Source organism: Phyllostomus hastatus, unplaced genomic scaffold (assembly GCF_019186645.2).
Source record: "Phyllostomus hastatus isolate PE091 unplaced genomic scaffold, TTU_PhHast_1.1 phas_scaffold_114, whole genome shotgun sequence".
In the NCBI taxonomy this organism is placed as follows: domain Eukaryota; kingdom Metazoa; phylum Chordata; class Mammalia; order Chiroptera; family Phyllostomidae; genus Phyllostomus; species Phyllostomus hastatus.
The window spans coordinates 1,214,750-1,232,252 of NW_025334006.1; the positions used below are offsets into that span (position 1 = coordinate 1,214,750).

Consider the following 17,503-nt stretch of genomic DNA (forward strand, 5'->3'; position numbering starts at 1 on the left):
ATAAAAAAAATGATGGTCCCAATGAATAGACTGTTTGACTGTGACACATTGTGTACACTGTACACAAATGTGTAGCAGTGACACATTTGTCTTGTAGACATGCAAGACAAATACCCCTTACTGCCTTCTGCAGTTTGCACGAAAACCGTCTTTTGCATTCTAAGATAACAGCCCCATTTGACTGGATGCATTTTTTTTTAAAGATTTTCACTTTCAGAGAGAGGGGAAGGGAGGGAGAAAGAGAGGGATGGAAACATTCATCGGTTACCTCTCCTACGTGCCCTGCCAAGGGACCAGACCCACAACCTAGGCATGTGCTCTGACCAGGAATCGAACTGGCAACTCTGCTTTTGCAGGATGACTCCCAACCAACTGAGCCACACCAATCAGGACAAGTGGATGCATTTTAGGTGAGGGAAAGGATGCCAAGCCGTGAGCTCTCAGCTTCTAAATGCAGATCTAATTCCCAAATTCTGACAAACTGCGGACAGACTCCAAATGACCTCACAGAGCATCTGACCCCAAACAAGAACTTACTCCATACCTGCAAATAGAAAACAAAGCAAGATGAGAAAAATTAATTGTTCACAAAAGTTTGTTTATTTAATTTCCTACTCTTCCCTGCTGAGCCTCGGAAAGAAGAAAGGAACTCATCTTCCCAGCAGTTTCAGCAGTGCCGAAATGCACCTGCTTTACAGGAGGTGGAGCTGTGACCTCTGCCGGGAAGCAGCACACGGCCACTTCACCCACTTACACCCCAGAGAGGAGCCTTTTCTCCCTAAGTGGACGGCTATATAAATCAAATTTAGCATTTTAAAGATTCTTATTTTTTCATCTTTATTGATTTCAGAGCAACAGAGAAAAACATCGATTTGTTGTTCTGCTTGCTTATGCATCCATTGGTTGACTCTTGGACGTGCCCTGACCAGGGATCCCACAACCTTGTTGTATGGGGATGGCGCTCCAACCAACTGCGCTACCCAGCCAGGGCAGATTCTTATTTTAAAAATCAGTGAATTACATACGTTAAAGCACATCCATTCACCATTTTTCTCCTTTTCAATACAGCCTGTGTTCATTTCCTGTTGCTGCTGCAATAGCTCCTAAGAAACTGAGGCCGTTGGTCCAGCAGTCCACAAGGGAGTGAATCATGCCAACAGTCACACAAAACGTGAGCTTAGCATCAGACCCACCCTAGTGGAGCCTCCAGATGTCTGTGGCAAGACCCTGAGCAGAGGGCCCGGCTAAGCTGCACCCAGACTTCTGACCTGCAGACATGCGAGGTAATAAATGTGGTTCTAAGCCACTAAGTGTTGGGGTAGTTCATATGCAGATGGCTTGATGAAATCCATCAGCTATAAGGAAAGGCTTGGTAGTCTGGTGTAGGCTTAGGGAGGCACCTGCTCTGTGTATGTGCCCCCTGTCTTGCCCCACCTGGCAAGCCTTTGTGTACCGGGTGCAGGGGCTGTGTGTCTGGCTGGTGTGCCCATGGGGAGGGAGCCGAACAATGCCATTTCCTTCTCCCAGCTACCTCGAGCCACCCCATTACCTCCCTGCCTAATTAGAATGCCCTCCCCTCAAGACTTGGGAAGTAAAACATCTCCACTCCTCTGGAAAAAACTTCAGAGGAATCTCTGCCCAACTAAATGTGACTTGCTCCCTTGTTGGGAACCGTCCTGCCCGGTTTCAGAAGCTGTAACTCCCCCATGACTAAGGCTGGGTGGGTGACCTTGGGACCATAAGCCACTGAGGAGACAAAGCTTATCTCCCTGGCAGGAGCACCGCTTCTGCTCCTTTTACTTCATCCATAACTGGCCCCCAATGCTTGGTCCGTTAGCCAATGATGGGTAAGATTCCCCAAAGGGGGGACGACCTAAGCCAGGCATGATCACATGGGAGGCCCCCAAGGAAGGACTTGGGGAGCTATAGCAAAAGGGGGTGATGGACCCTCACCCCTCAGTTTTGACAAAGCCTGAGTCATCATTCTGTCTGCAAGAAGTCTCCTTATCTCTTGGCTGCCTTACTTCCCCTGCCTGTCTTAAGCCTAAAACAATGGCAGAGGGTGGTGCAGCCCTGTGCTGGAAAGGGCGGGTTCCCGGGGTGATCAGGCCTAATAAAGAATATGTAAAATCCTGTGAAACCTGCTTTGTTTAGAATGCTCTCAATGAAATGATAAGGGTCCAAGCAAGAAGTGAGTTTGTTCCTCAAAGTTTTATAGTGTTTTAGCTATCTGACCCTGACTCAAAATAGGCCCTCAGAGTTCTTTGTTATCTATTGTTTGATCCTTACTACCTGACAATGATTAAGGAGCTTTACCTGTATTCTTGTGCAAATGAACCCAATAAAAGCCCATTGAGGAAAAGGCTCTTGGCCCTTCTCCTTTGAGAGATCAGCCACCTTTCCTCCCCAAGCAGATCATGTCTTGGTAGACTTATTCTCATCCATGGTGACCAGGGGGGCCCTGCAGGCGGAGCCCCCCACACACACACCCCCTAAAGGACAGAAATGAGGAACTTGACCCTAGAGAAGGAAAGAATGGAAGAATCTAGTCCTGTGGCCAGAGCAGGACTTTCAGAGAACAGGAAGGCTTGACTTTCCACTCACTGTCTAAAGCAGTGGTCTACAAGATGAGCAAGAGAATCCACTGGGATGAGGGAGAAACTACTATTTTTGATTAGAAAAATAGGAAATTAAGCTTCACTAATGTCCACTCTACAAGCTGAACCAGGGATGCTCGTAGTCCATGAGGGCCAGCTACACGTCAGGTCAGCTTTGAGGGGACAGTCTGTGGGCGGGCCCAGCACAGAGTGGCAGGCAGTGGCCACCACCCCTTAATTCACTGCTAGGGTGTCACTGAGTGCTCCTGCAGATTTCAAGCCCTGATTAAGAGGCTGTACTGATTGATTATGTTATCTGTATATTACTACTAACCAACATTAACCCTGGACAAATGGACAGGGCCTGGACAGTGCTCAGAGAAACCACAGCCTGAGCACTACCATGAGAGCCCAGGAGAACTTTAAGAAGGCAGAGCTGCCCTGGTTGGGTAGGTCAGTTGGTTAGAGCATTGTCCAGATCCACCTAGGTTATGGGTTTGATCCCTGGTTAGAGCACTTATAAGAAGCAACCAATGAGTGCATAAATAGTGGAACAACAAATTGGTGTTTCTCTCTCTCTCTGCCCCCCACCAAAGCAAATTTTTTTAAGAATTTAAAAAAGAGGGCAGAGCTGATTCTGCTCCTGTCCCTAATATATCAGCCACATTAAATGTTGCTTCTTTTTCACCTTGCGATAAAATTTAGCAAAAAGTCAGCAAAAAATATTTAAAAGTACAAAGAAGATAATTTGAAGTACAGTGAAATTGGCTTTAAGTATATATTGTGCCTCCATATATTTGCTAGTGGTGGTATATCACCTGTATAAAATTTATAAGTAAATCATATATGTATGGGCACATAAATATATTCAACTTTTTACCCATAGGGTACATTTAAAAACTGGAAATCATTGGTCTCTAGGATTCTGTGACATTTCCTAACCTGATTGTCAGAGCCCAGGAGGACTCACCCAATGAGGGAGTGCAGAGGGGGAAGAAGAGAAGAGAGACAAAGAAGAAAACAAAATAACTTAAGTTTATTTGTCCTCCTCCACAGAACCTTTTCCTCAAAACAGAGTCTCCCACCAGGCCCAGCTCCTGCAGCTGACAGGTTAGGACCCTCCCCTCCCTTTTCTTCCCCAAATAACCCAAAGCCGTTTAAACAGGTGCCTGAACCCAAATCAGAGTGAAAAGGAGTGGTCTGCCCTCCACACGTCCCAGTTTGTAAATGTTCCAGCTGTCCCAGGAGAGGCTGGTGGGAGTGGCCTTCAGTTCCCAGATGGGACGGAGACCACTGCACCCCACGGCCATGGTCACGGGGAAGACACTAGCCCTTGCAGCAGGAAGGGCTTTGCTGCCTCCAGGATGTCCAGTTTGGGGTCCAGCGAGCGGCCGAGCCCCTCTAGCACCATGATGGCAAACACGATGGAAGCAAAGTTGCTCTCAAGCTTCACCTGAAACAGAAAGTAGGTGGTTCTTTCCAAAGCCCGTGGATATACAGAGAGTTCTGGATAGGCACGTTGCTGTCCACTCTCAGCCTCTTGTACCCGCCCGTGTGAGGTCTACTGTCCACGTGACATTGCCTTCCCTCCCCATCGTTTTCCCCACCGTCTCATCTGCTCACGCAGCCTCCCGTCCACCAGTGGGTGGAATGACTAAGGAGAAATTGGCAGGGGGGAGGTGTGTGTGTGTTCACATATAGCACACGTATGACTTAAAAGTAACAAAATCAGTATCTCAGAGATATATCAGAAGTTATAAATCTAAATAAGGGTCATTCTTCTGACCAGCCAGCTCTCTGACTGCATTCCGTGTTATGATCCTTGACAAATGGCTGCCTCTTCCATGCGGTATTTCACTATCAGACTCCGGAACCTCAAGAGAAACAATGGGAAAGTCCACCTTCGGGCAAGAATCTTCCCTCCCCTGCTCTCAACTCCTTTCACCCTTGGCAGCTTTACTTTGAAGAACAGCCCAAGGCCACACTCCATCACCAGGAGACAGACAAGGGCCAAGGTGAAGAACTCTGAGACCACCTCCCTCCAGGGGACAGGAGGCAGAGGCCAGGACAGCTGTGCCAGGGCCTCTGAACACACCGGACCAAGGGGCACCTCCCCTCGGGCCACCCGCAACCCCAGGACTTCACACCACATGGGGCAGAGCTGGCTAAGGAAGACTGAGCTTAACCCCAAGCATCGTTCATGTGAACGGAGGAGGGAAAGGGCATGAAAGCTTTAGTCAGACTGTGTTACGTTTGTGAATCCACTTTCCCACCACTCAGCATCGGAGATGCTTAGATGGCAGAGTCTGACAGAGACACAGACCGACAGTGTGGCGATAGTGCACTGGACCTAGGGAGCACCCAGGGGCAGCGCTCTTCACGCTAGTCAATTGGCACAGAGAAATGTTCTCGAAAACGAGATCTCAGAGACAGAAGTGCTCCTCACCACCCTGTGGCCGCCCGCCGGCCTCCCCAGAGAGCTCCCTCCACGCTGACCAGAGCACAGAGGCTCAGCTCGGCCCGGGGCCTCACCTTGTGAGTCATCAGCAACTTAAAGACGCTGGAGAGAAGGCTGGAGACTTGGAGCTGGAAAAGAGAATAAAATAGAGCTGACTGCACACTGAGAGTGCGGAGCCCCGGCACCGCTTCTCTCCCTTCTGGGCCCCTATCCTGCCCCTATCCCACCAACACACACACACCTCTCTCTCTGTCTCTCTCTCACACGCGCACACACACACACACACACACACCACTGAGTGGAAAGGGACTGACTAACAAACTCCAGGACTGCACATGCACGAACCCAACTCCCATCTCGATCATGAGGAGCCTGAATGCAAAGACTCCTTCCAGGAAGAGGCCTGGAGGCCCCGCTACCCCTGCACGAGTCTGCCCGCAGCACACGCTAAATAAGGTTGATTGACAGTGCCTGGGTGCCAGCTGCCGCTCCTCACTGCCCATGGCCCCTGCTTGCTCTGACTTGATCTTGCCAGTGTAGACCATGAACTTGGGGAAAAAAACAGGTTTCCTAGCACTGAGTGTAAGACACAAATTGGGCTCTGGCTCAGGTCTAAATAAAGGAGGTGAACTTGAGCTAATTCCTTGGGCTGCTCAGAGACCTTGCTCGTCTCTCCCTCCAAGCTTGGCTGAGCGCCAAAACAGAAGCAGCCCCAGAGCAGCTGCACCCCAGACAGGGAGGGGTGCGACACTATGCACAGTGCCCCCTTGGCCTGGAGAACCTGGCCAAGGACCACTCCCGAGAGCCAGAGGTTTCAGTGGCCTCCTCCCACCTGGGAGATGCGGGCAGAGGAAAGGCTTGTTCTTTGTCTGCCCTGAACCTCAACCCCCGCCCCCGAGACGTCTCCCCATTAAAAGGTCTCCCTTCAACTTGGGGTCTGTTCTGTCCCAGGGCAAGAGCAAGGCCCCTGCCCCTCGAGGGGCCTGCTCACCTTTTCCAGGGTGATCGTGTCCTTCCTGGCCTGGGTCACCAGTGTGGCCATCTCAGCCTTGAATCGCCCGACATCCCTGCACTCACTGGCCCGAGCGTGATGCAGGATGAGTTCGGCCACTCTGTGGCCCTGGCAGACGCAGAAGAAGAGAAACTTTATAGAGTCAGGAGGGCACGGACCGAGGCGCTCTGCCCAGCCTTCCCCATACCCTAGTTGTTCCCACCTGACTCTTCCACTGCCCTGACTCTGGCCACTGCTAACCAACCAGTGTGGCCGCAGGGCCACCAGGACCTGCCCCGGGGCCGGACCAGCCACGCTGTCCTCAGGGGCTCCCCTCCTGCCCCTGCAGAATTCCTTCCTCACAGCTGGCCCAGCCTCTGTACACAGCCTCCTCCACCCGGGACGCCCCCTGACCACTGCCTCCATGGTCTCCCGAACACCCAGTGGCCCCGGTGGTTCCTGCTCATGCCTTCCACTTCCCACAGCACCGCCCCAGGGGCCAAGCCGTCCCTCCTCGGGCTGTGACCTCCTCCTTCCACCCAAACCCGTGCGGGGGAACATGCCCTGCCCTACGTGCCACTGCGGCCCAGGGGACACTTCACACGGGCTCAGGCCGAAGCCTCTGTCCGCCCCCTCAGGAGCCTCCTAAACAGGAGCAGCCTTCCTCGTGCCCACCCGTGTGCTTGCCGAGGGAGGAGGAGAGAGTGCCCCATGGACAACACAGCGGCATTAGGGAAGGAGGCGATTCTTCCCACCCCAAACCGTGCGCGGCTTGGAACTGGCCGCAGGCACAGGCACCAGCCCGTTCTGACCAAAGCCGTGACGTTTCTGCCGCGAGCACCTGTGGCAGACCTGGCATTTACCAGAATGACGAAGGCTGAGGAGCCCCAAATTCTCAAGGGCCCAAGAGATCTGGGCCCAGCTCCCGAGGGCTCAGGGGGTCTCACCTGCCCCATCGCCACAGCCATGAAAACTGCCCGGAAGTTCCTGAGGTCCGAGGCCTGCAGCTCGGCCACGATGCCGGCATCCAGGAGCACCAGGCGCAGCGGGCACGGCGCGGGCATCACGGACGCCACCAGGGCGTCACAGACATCCACCTGCGGCAGCCGCGCCTCTCGGCGCTCGGACAGACCGTCGGCGCCCTGGACCAGGATGTTCCCAGGGTGAAGGTCGGCGTGGACGAAGTTGTCCACAAATATCTGCAAAGAGACAAGCGCTCCTCAGGGCTGAGTCCATCCCCACTGCCCCATCGCCGCTTGGCCGTGCAGGGGCCTGTGATACGGCCTCACTGCTTGGTGTCCTCAGTTCAGAATTTGTACAGAGATGGGCCAGGGGGCTTTCAAGAGAAGAGTTATTTTAGAAATCAAGAGCATTAAAAATGATTATAGGAAACATAGCAAAATGAAAGACCATGCTGCATTTCAAAAGACTTTTTTTTACTCTATGATTCAAGCAGTTAATATTCAAATTAAAATAAGTATCTACTCATGGTTTAAGGATTTTCCCCCAAACCTCTCTGCTCTTAAACTTCACAGAACTTCCTCTATTTCAAATATTTCCTAAATCAGACTCATCCTCCATCACCTCCACGTGCCCACACAGTGAGTCTAACAGCGACACGGACAGCCACCTCCTGGCACCCAGACCTGGGCAGGCAGGGGGAGTGGCTTTGACCCCGCTGCGCAGGAGAGCAAGCCCCAGGGGCTGTGAAGGACAGGAAGTCAGGCGTGAGTCTGTGGAACAGGACTCCACCTCCCGTGAGAGGTCATCCTGGTGGTCGGAGAGACCACCAGCAACCTTTCTGGACCGGGAGGGAGAAACCCGGTGGAGGTGCAGAGCAGCCGCTTCCGGAGAGGCTCTGGGTGGGGGGGACCCCTCCCGGCTCCCGGCTGGCACAGAGCCCCTCCTCCTGGGCGCAGGCCAGAGCCCCTCCCAGTCCGGGTCCTGGCTTCGCTGGTCACAGAGGCTGCTGCTGCCCCGGTGAAAACCCCAGGAACTGGGGAGGTTCCTTGTACCTGACCCTGATGCCAAACCTCCTGGCACCTTGCTGCCAGCTCAACCCTGGGGTGTCCGCCCCCATCCCTGGTCCCAGGAGCTGGAAGCTCCCCGTGATCTCCCCACCCTTGGGTGCTGCCTACGGGGCTTCTGTCCTGGCCCCGTGGAGCCCCGTGACTGGGGACAAAGTCCTCTGCCCGCTCAGCCTCCACTGCATGACGAGTGGAAACCCGGCTCTCCCACGGCAACCTCGCTTCCCCAGCAGCCCCGCGGGTGGGGGCTGCTGACCCTCCACACCCGCGGACCCTGGGCTGGGGGCGGGCTCGGGGCTGCCCTGAGTCCTCGCTGCAGGAATGCCTACGGCCTCCGCCTCGCTGTCAGCTCGCACCACACCACCACCGTCCTGCTGACCTCGGCCCCCGAGGCCCCTTCTCCGTCCCACCCGTCCCATCCGCTCTCTCCTCCCGCGCTCAGACCACACACCTGGTGCCTCGTTAGCCCGACTGTGCACCCTCCGGGCCTGGGTGCGCCAGCCCAGACCCTGCCATCCACCCCTCAACCTCTCTCTCCCGTGCCAACCACCAGGAAGACCTCGGACCCTCGACAATGCTGTGCTCCTGCGGGTGAGCTGCCCACGGTGCTGGGTTGACGCTATTACTGCTGGTGACACCAATAACTGACACTGCTTAGGGCTCACTGTGTCCTTTTCTGCGTGTCAGTTCATCAAATCATTGCCAGGCCGGCCTCTCATGGGCGACACCTCGACTTCCTTCACATCCCAGCTGAGACGGAGCCGCTGCCTCAGTAAATCTCTGGGCTGGGACAGGCCCCTCTTACATGACCCTCTAGTACCTGTACTTACCCTACATATAATTGACTCATTCACAGCTGGTCTCCCCACTAAACGGACTTCTGTGCACACTGTAATCATGTCTGTTCTGCTCACTGCTGTAGGGCCAGCACTGCCTGGCACGTAGCAAGTGCTCAGTAAACACTTGCTGAATGAATACACCAAGTGGCATGTAACATACGGTATTGTCTTAGGCCGTTTGCAGACAACGTGGGCGGGCCCTTCCCACAGCACCTTGCAAGGGGACCGAGCGCAAGCCCCCGAGAACGTGCAGAGCAGAGAGCTGTAGAGGAAACGGGTGTCTGGTAGGCTCAGCCGTTTCCAGGGTGGACTCTACACTCGGCTCGCCCTCCACCCAGGGCAGCTGAGCAGTGTCCCCGCCATTTCCCCACATGCCGGGCCTGCGCACCCTCTCCCAGCCCGCGAGCTCACCATCTTCAGGAGCATGTTGATCCCCAGCCGAGCGATCTTCCTCTTCAAGTCGACGGGAATCCCTGCCTGCTGGTAACTGGACACGGGCACGCTCTCCTTCGGGAGAATCAGGGAGGGCACAGCTTTACCCGGGCAGCCCTGTTCCTCACGCCCACGGGGCACGTGGTGTTCCCTTCCCGTCGACCCAGAGAGCTTTTCCTTTCTTAGAACCCCTATGAGTCTGTCCCCCACGAGTTGATTTTAACCCATTTACATTTCCCTTCCCTGCCATTTCTCAAAAGAAAACAAGTCCCATAGGTTGGTTAGGGAGGCAGCCCGCTGACTCTGCCACCCACAGGTCAGGCCGTTGCTGTGTGGTGGGGAGACAGGAACAGCCCCAGAGAGCTAGTTTCTGGCCGAGAGTCAGCCACGAGAGACATCAGTGAGTTCTGTGCCCCTGAGCAGGGAAATGGACAAAAGGGTGGGGGGAGGGGGGAGGGGAGCTGGCAAATAAGCATTTCATGTAGGTCAGTTATTTAACTGTCAGAGCAGCCCACTGCGATCTTGTTGTCCCGAATTAACTAATTAAAGAACTGAAGCCCACAGAGTTTAAGTAACTTGCTCAGGGTCACACAGCTTAGTAACGCTGGGAGGTGGCATCGCTTCCCGGGATGCCATATTACCATCTTTGCAGAAGGGGCTGGACCAGGCGCCCGCTAAGGCCAGGGACAAGACACAGGCACTCGCTGCGCACGTTCTCTCTGCAAACTCCAGCCGGGGGCGTTCTGCATTCAGCGCGTCACTGACTGCTGGGACACCCCTCTGGGGCAGGAGCAGTGGCCAGCCGTCACACATGAGGAAACGAAAGTCACCCAGCACACACAGTGGCAGAGCAGATTGTCACCTCCACAAAGTCTGAGGCCACGCAGCCACCTCGCCATGCCACTGCCCACCCCCGCGCCACCTGCGAGCTCCTCTCACGGGGAGTAACCGCGTGCTCTCTCGGCTCCTGCCTTTCCAGACTACAGCCTTCAGGTGCAGCGGAGACGGCCGGCTGTGAGTGAAAGGCACAGCCAGGTACGTTCGGACTCGTACCTCGTACGTCTCCACCAAAACATCCCTGGTGACGAAGGGGTGCAGCGGGGTGGGGAACCGGACGGACGTCACGTTCAGGAAGTTGCACTGGAAGTGTTCCAGGTTCCGAGCTTCGTAGCGCAGGTCGATCTGCAGGGAAACGGAGAGACGAGGCGGGGGTGGTCGGGCGCAGGGATCACACGCAACGTCTGAACTGCCGAGGACCTAGCAAGTCAGGAGGGGCCCCTGACTTCTGCTCCTCCGGCACAGCTCCCCAGGGACCTGGGAGGAGGTGTGCTCTGACTACAGGCCTCCCTGAAAGTCCTGACCCTCCCGGGAACTCCTCCAAGCCGCAACAGCAGACACCCTCACAGTACCGTGGCTTCTCCGCTCTTCCTTCTCTGCCCACCCCCTTCTCACCAGCCAGCGGACACCCCCATCTCCCAGGGGCTCCGCTTTGTGGCCTCTCCAGGCGCTGCCCTCACTAGCCCACCCTCCCGCCCCTCCCCTGGATCAAAGCTCCCTCCCACCCACTCTGCCCTCCACCCTGCCGCACCGACACTGTTCCCCCAGACTCCCCATGCCTCCCGCTCGCCAGGCTCAATGGCCCAGTCCCGTTTTTGTCCTAATTAAATCTACAACCTCATTCTTCCCGACCCGCTCTTCCCTTCACTCTCAGGGCTCCTGCCCCTGCCTTGCAGCTGCCCTGTCTGGGCCTGGCCTCCTGGCCATTCCTCCTCAGGTGCCCCAGACGCCGATGTGTCTCAGCTCATGACCTTCACCAGCTTTTGCTCTCCCTCTCCAGCCCCTCCACCCTCAGCTAGCTAGCACCTCCTGATGGCAGAACCTTGACCTCCAGTCCAGTCCTCCTCTGCCAGCCTCTGGACTTACACTCACGTACAGCTAGGCATCGCCCTGTGGAAATCCAGAGACCCTTGACCTTAATGTCTAAACAGAATTTGCTTTCACGCACCCCCACACGCACCCAGTCACCCAGGAGCCGCTGCAGAGGACTCCTTCTCTTTCCCTCCACACCCGTCAGCGCTCAGTGCCATCGACTCTGCGGTCCTAACCTAACCACTCTCGGGTCTGCTCTCCCTCTCCACCCACTGCCACTCCCAAGGGGGCTCGCAAGCAGTCACCCGAACCCTAACAGGTGTATCTGAGCTGGGCTCCCTCCCCCCTCCAGTCTTCCCTCTCTGGGAGATGCCCCTCCCATCTCCTGGTGCCCCCGGCTGTCTTCAGAATGAAGCCTCAATTCTTTAAGATGACATCCAAGGGGGAGGTCATGGTTTGGCCCCCACTTCTCCCTTCAGATCCATCTTTTATGCCTCTCCCTTCCTCTACCGCCCCAAAGTCTAGCTTCACCAGACCGCACGGTGCCAAACTCCCCAGGCCGCCTGGCCTGCCCCGCTCCCCTGCCTTCCTTGTTCTCACTGATTGGAATGTTTCCCCCATGTGGTCCAACTGTAAATACCCAACTGGAGCCACGGGAGCCTTGACCCTCAGGACAGAAGGGCCACTTTCCCTCTTGAGCCCCAACTGAACCTGTAGAGACTCCCACTATACCTCCAATCGAACTCTGTTTGCAGTTATTGACAGGTCAACCTCCGCTGCCTACAATATATTCCTATGGATGGGAAAAGCTCACTCGTTCTTAGTTCATTGGCTTCTAACAGACTCCCACGCAGACACCAGACTCTGAGCTTTCAAGCCTGGGAACGCAAGAGGACCACTGGACACAGCTAGTAGGCAGCATGGGTGAGACAGAGAGGTCTGAGTCTAGTCTGATGGGGCCCCATGATGCTCATCGGACTTCTAGGAGGCGAACTGAAGCTCAGATGGACAGTAGAACTGAGAGTAATTAACGCAGAGATGGTTATTGAAATATAAGCTATTTTCTTTGTTTTAATTTTTTTAAAGATTTTATTTATTTATTTTTAGAGAAAGGGGAAGGGAGGGAGAAAGAGAGGGAGAGAAATATCAATGTGTGGTTGCCCCTTGTGCACCCCCAACTGGGGACCTGGCCTGCAACCCAGGCATGTGCCCTGACTGGGAATCGAACTAGCGACCCTTTGCTTCGCAGCCCGAGCTCAGTGCACTGAGCTACACCAGCCAGGGCTGTTTTAATTTTCTTTTGTTATCAAAGCCACACTACTCCATGGCATAAAGCAAAGACTTCTAAACACTCAAACACATCCCTTGGACTTCAAACCTTACATCCAAGGACCTAAAGGAGGACTCAGCACACTGCTCCTGGAAGCCTGCCAGTCTCAGCACCACCAACAGAGAGCGGGGGCAGATGCCCACTTGGAGCCACGACGGCCCCCAGTGTGCGTTTGCCCAGTCCGGCTACGTAAACAGGTGACCAAGACCCTGGGCGGGGAGGTCCCTGTGTACTCTAAAGCCTCGGAAACAAAGCAAAACAAAGGCACAGTGTGCGACTTTGCTGACAGTTCCTATCGCCCTGGAGTTCAGCCTTTGATCGTGGCACTTAGAGATAATGTTGTGTGTTCCGCCAGAATGATTTCGCTTTTCTCCCAGGCACCAGGAAGGCTTCCCAAGCACCCTTGCACCACGCTTGAGATTAGAGCTGACCTGTAGGAAGGAGTGATTTTCATCATTTCCACGCCTGGCCACAAAATCCCTCACATGGTCCTCCGAGGTTTTTCTCCCACATCCACACTGACCCTACATGACACAAGCTGAAGACAGCAGTACCGACCTTGGGAGGAAACTGGTCCCTGAGTAGCTGTGGATTAGAGCGTCCCCCCTCTCCTTCATTTCACCTGTGTGGAACTTTGATACTAAACAACAACCCTGTTGCATGAAGCTACTGAGATGTGGGTGTTCTTTGTTAGCGTTGACTAGCGTTACTTACCCTGACTAACATACCATTCTAGCCATGACCCGCGGGGAAATATTCATTCATTCAGCATTTACTAGGCAGCTGCTAATGGCAAGAACTCTGTTAGATGCTATTTATAACTGAGGGAAGGAGAATTCACCTGTTGGACCATGAGCTTCTCAAATTCCTCCACTATCTCAGGCAAGCTAAGCCACTTGATTCCTGGCAAAAGCGCAAGGGCCCGGCTGCCCGTCTTCATCAGCAGCAGGTCCATCCGCACCTGAGAGAGCAGGCCAGGGTGCAGCACCTGCCGGAAAGGGGAGCAGTGAGACCACGGGGGGATCGGGAAGGCACGTTCATTCACTCGGCCCGACTGCGTCCCCCCCCCGTCAAAGAAGAGCCAGCTGGCTTCTCTTCAGAGCAAAGGGGAAGCGGTCCCCACACCCAGGATGCTCTTGCCTCCCTCACTCCCTGTGCTTTCCCTGAGGGAATGCTGATGGCATCTCTTCTGCCCTGCACTTAGCTTCCTGGGACGGGTAGGTGGGCTTTTGGTTCCCAAACACGTTAAATTTAGGTCAGGGGCTCCCAAAGGGCACCTGAAAGTCACCGTGGGGTGCTTGGTGAACACGCAAGCGAGCAGGTTCTTCCCCAGGTGGTACAGGAGCATCAGGAGGACCTGCTGCCTGTGTCTGCGAGACCCCCTGCATTATGCTGAATAGGGGTGGGACAGTGTGGGGACAAGAAATGATGGAGCCCGGCCAGGGCGACGGGACATGAAGGGAGAAGAAAGCCACTTCTGTAAAGACGAACACCACTGTCTTGGGCTCCCCACAACACGTGTGACCTGTCTGTCTCCGATCTATCCTGACCCCAGAGTTCCTCGGCCCGCAGAGGCAGCGAACTCCAAACCCTCTTCATTTTCTTTCATCAGACTGGTCACGCCACCTCTCCCTCACGCCAAGAAATAAAACGGCTCTCACTTCATAGGCACTCAGGTAACGGTCAAGCTAATGCAAGCCACGGGAAGGCAATGTATGTGCAGGGTGATTTGCAGAGGAGGGGTCCCTGGTCTAGGGTAGCTCCGAGGGGTCAGAGGGATTTTAGAGACAGGCAGGGCCCACTGAAGACGCCAGAGCACTTACTTTCACGGCCACAGGGATGAGGTGATGCGGCTGAGGCGGGTGGGCAGGTGCCAAGGCCTGAGACACGACCGCGTCTGATCCAGCCAGGTCGGCTCTAGGGAGCAGCAGCCTTTCTAGAAATGACTGGTCCGCAAGACTTCCTTGAGACCACCAGCCCTTCTCCAGGGGCCTGAAGAGCACGCTCAGCCCCGAGGCCGCCCCAGCTTCTGAAGGAGGCGGCAGCCTGGAGGCCTTGGCGAGCCTCTGGATGCTGTCGTTGTCCAGGAAGACAGGGTTGGCACGCGCTTTGTACACTTGGGCCACGCAGCCTGAACCCACAGGCTCCTGCTTCTCAAAGCGGAGGACCTTCCCCCAGTCCTCCCCAAATGCCTGCTGCAGGACGAGCTCGGTGTGAGCCCAGGGGTGCGGGGTCACCCGCACGTGCAGCTTGGAGAACTGGGCACAGAAGGCCTCTGAGAAGAGGTCTCGCCGGGTGCTGGCCCACTGGCCCAGTTTGATGTACGTTGGACCGGAGGTCTCCGTGGCTTTCAGAAGCAGATGCAGCCAGAGGCTGGAGATGCTGGGAGCCAGGTAGGTGAGAGGGTAGAGTAGGAGGAGGGGGAAGAATTTCACCAGGAGAGCCCCAGCTCGCAGCCCGAGGCGGAGGTAAAGGAGGAGGCAGCCGTGCCACCCGTCTTGGGAGACTCTCTCCAGGGGCCCGTTTTCAGCGAGGTCACTCCAGCTGGCCCTTCGCTGATACGTGTTCTCAGGGGGCCCCTCACCAATGTCCCCATGGACTGAGACGAGTTTGGGCAAAGTGCCAAGCAGAAGCCAGCAGAGTCTGGAATTTCGAGGGCATCCGGAGGGTCTTAAAAGGCAGAGTTCCTTTCTGAGCTCAAAACCCCTTAGGTAGGACAAGCAGACCCTGACAGAGAAGCGCCAGGGAGTCACCATCCTCTGTCCCAGAGTTCCACAGCCTAGGCTGCCCGCCCTCCACTTAAAGGGCACCTACCTATCTATGCTCACACTTCGGCAAGGCTGACTTGAGTCCACGACCACAGCCGAGTATTCCACTCAAAAGTGAGGCAGCTGCCTGACCCTGTCCAGCTCAGGTGTAGTCTAAGCCCAGTCCCGCGCCCAGCACCGCCCCCCACGCCGGGCCGCACTCCCGCTTCGGCCGCACGACCCTGCCCCGCCTTGCCCGCCGGAGGGGACGGCCCATCCGTCCCTCCGGGCTGCACGCCCCACTCCCTCCCTTCGGGCACGGCCTTGGCCCAAGGCTTGAGGCTGCCAGCGGCCTTCGCCCGAGACCAGCTGCGCCTACCGGGACTTTCAGACCGGAATCCACTGTGAGAACCTGAGGGGCCAAGCCAGATGCGAAGCCAGGCGCAGGGCGAGGACGCGACCTGCGCGAGGTGGCCGCGCGGGCGGAAACAGAGCCGGGCGACCGCAGCGTCACCGCGCGTGCCAGGGCCGGCACGAGATCTCCGGTGTGGCCGGGCACCGCCTGTAGCCGGAGTGCGGAGGGGCTGGACGGGGGTGGAGTCGGGTCGGGTTCGGGGCGTTGCAAAGGGTCGAAGCACAGAGGCCCGTGGGGGGCCGGGGCCCAAGGGCGAGAGAGAGAGCGGAGGGTCGGGGTGCTAGGGCTTGGGCGTTGGGTGCGGACAGCCTGGGCCCGGGGCGCCGAGAGCGGGGAGGAGGTGCAGAAGGCAGAGGACGCGGCGCCGAGAGCTGGAGGCGGATGCAGAGGGCCGCGAATGAGGCGCGGAGGACCCGGGACCGCGCGCAGAGGCCGAGCGCAGGCGTCTTCCGGGAGCGCCCCGCCCGCCGGCTCCGGCGCGGCCCCTTAAAGCGGACGCGGTGCGGCCGCCCGCGGAGGCACACTTGAACCTGGGTCGCGGGTCCTGGGGATAGATCCAACACAAAACGCCAGCGCAGGCTCCGCCCTCGCCCCCTTCCCCGCGCGCGTCTGTCTTTCCACTGACATCTGTGTAGCTTTCCTCACATAGAGCGTGGAAACCCTGAAATAGGCCATGAATTGCAAGATGGTTGTGAACACCGGCAGGGGTTTCAGTTGAGTGGGATGAGAAGGCGGGGGAGTCCCAGGCTGCATCGATTTGGGGAACGTGTTCGGACCTTAGGGAACGGCTCCTGGAAGGCCATGTTCACTCATTCAACTGGTACTTATTGAGCGCCATAAGTATTTCTTAATCTGAATGTAATATTTATCACGGCCGGGTAATACAATGTGCATTGAGCAAGGCACCCTGCTGGGCTGCGGAGTGGAGACACACACCCTGCCCTTCCATTCTGACCACTTATGAGAGGAGGGGGGCCACACGGGAACGCAGTGTACAATTTCAACGTGTGGCAAGAGCCATGAAATGAATAGGGAGAACCAATAGGATGTAGCTACTTCGGAGGGGAAGGGAGGCCTTGGGGTGGGAGGGTGTTCAGACAAAGAAAAAAGCCCTAAAATAGAAAGGAGTTAGGTGTGAGGGTTTTTGTTGGGGGAGGCGGGTCGTTTGCTTGTTTTAACCTCAGGAAACCAAAGGAAAGTCAGGTGGTTCTAGAGAGCAAAGCGGGGAGAAAGGGAGCTTGGAAATAAGGCAGTGCAGCCGGGGCGGGCCCAGAAGTCCTCTCTCCACTCCGCCAGTGGGGGGTTTGAGGCTGTCCGCCCAGGGGACCACAGCCGCCTCCTCACATGCCGTCCTTCACCTGCACGTGGAGGAGAGGCTTCCACAGAAACTGGCCCAGGGGCGATCCGTGCGTCTCACAATGGAAGGAGCGTGGGGAGAGAAAAGCAGGGACACAGCTCAGCTTTGCTGGACTGTGGTCCCTCTGGCTGGAAGTGTGGCTGCCACTCTGCAGCCCTCAGGAGTGCCCATCAACGTGGGGACCTGGACTAGGATAGAGACAGCAGTGGGGAGGGGCTTCCGGCTGCTCCTGAGTTGTTAACCAATAGCCCATCTCCCATTTCCACAAGATGCTGCAGACTCCTCTGCTGTTCCCAAGGCAGAAGGCATCCCGGCCACCACTGGTTTCAAATATGACCAGCCATGGATTATCCCCTTCCCAACCTCCCACTGATTTATTTACCCGCTCCATCCCAAAGGTGTGTGGAATGTTCTTGTATGTATCCCCGATTCGTCAAAGGG

The 17,503-nt window shown here is 56.1% G+C and overlaps 1 protein-coding gene across 2 annotated transcripts; it reads right to left on the minus strand.

Annotated features, from left to right (window-relative positions):
• Positions 1-3,616: 3,616 nt before the first annotated feature.
• ADCK2 (aarF domain containing kinase 2) lies at positions 3,617-16,150 on the minus strand. Of its 2 annotated transcripts, XM_045855563.1 has the most exons (8): positions 14,367-16,145; positions 13,385-13,531; positions 10,398-10,526; positions 9,324-9,419; positions 6,994-7,245; positions 6,047-6,175; positions 5,130-5,183; positions 3,617-4,050 (listed from the first exon to the last, which is right to left on the minus strand). In XM_045855563.1, the coding sequence occupies exons 1-8, from the start codon at positions 15,297-15,299 to the stop codon at positions 3,910-3,912; spliced, it is 1,881 nt and encodes a 626-aa protein (XP_045711519.1). In that variant the 5' UTR covers positions 15,300-16,145; the 3' UTR covers positions 3,617-3,909. The 2 variants fall into 2 exon arrangements, with proteins under 2 accessions (XP_045711519.1, XP_045711520.1); XM_045855564.1 differs by lacking the exons at positions 3,617-4,050; positions 5,130-5,183; positions 6,047-6,175 and adding an exon at positions 9,986-10,124 and having other exon boundaries at positions 6,999-7,245; positions 14,367-16,150.
• Positions 16,151-17,503: the final 1,353 nt, after the last annotated feature.

Coding starts and splice junctions, on each gene's coding strand:
- ADCK2 (XM_045855563.1), bottom strand. CDS start 15,299: ATGGTGACTCCCTGGCGCTTCTCTGTCAGGGTCTGCTTGTCCTACCTA. Junction 6,176..6,993: donor TGGCTGTGGCGATGGGGCAG/GTGAGACCCCCT, acceptor TGCGTCTGCCAG/GGCCACAGAGTGGCCGAACT. Junction 5,184..6,046: donor ACACGATCACCCTGGAAAAG/GTGAGCAGGCCC, acceptor TCTCTTTTCCAG/CTCCAAGTCTCCAGCCTTCT.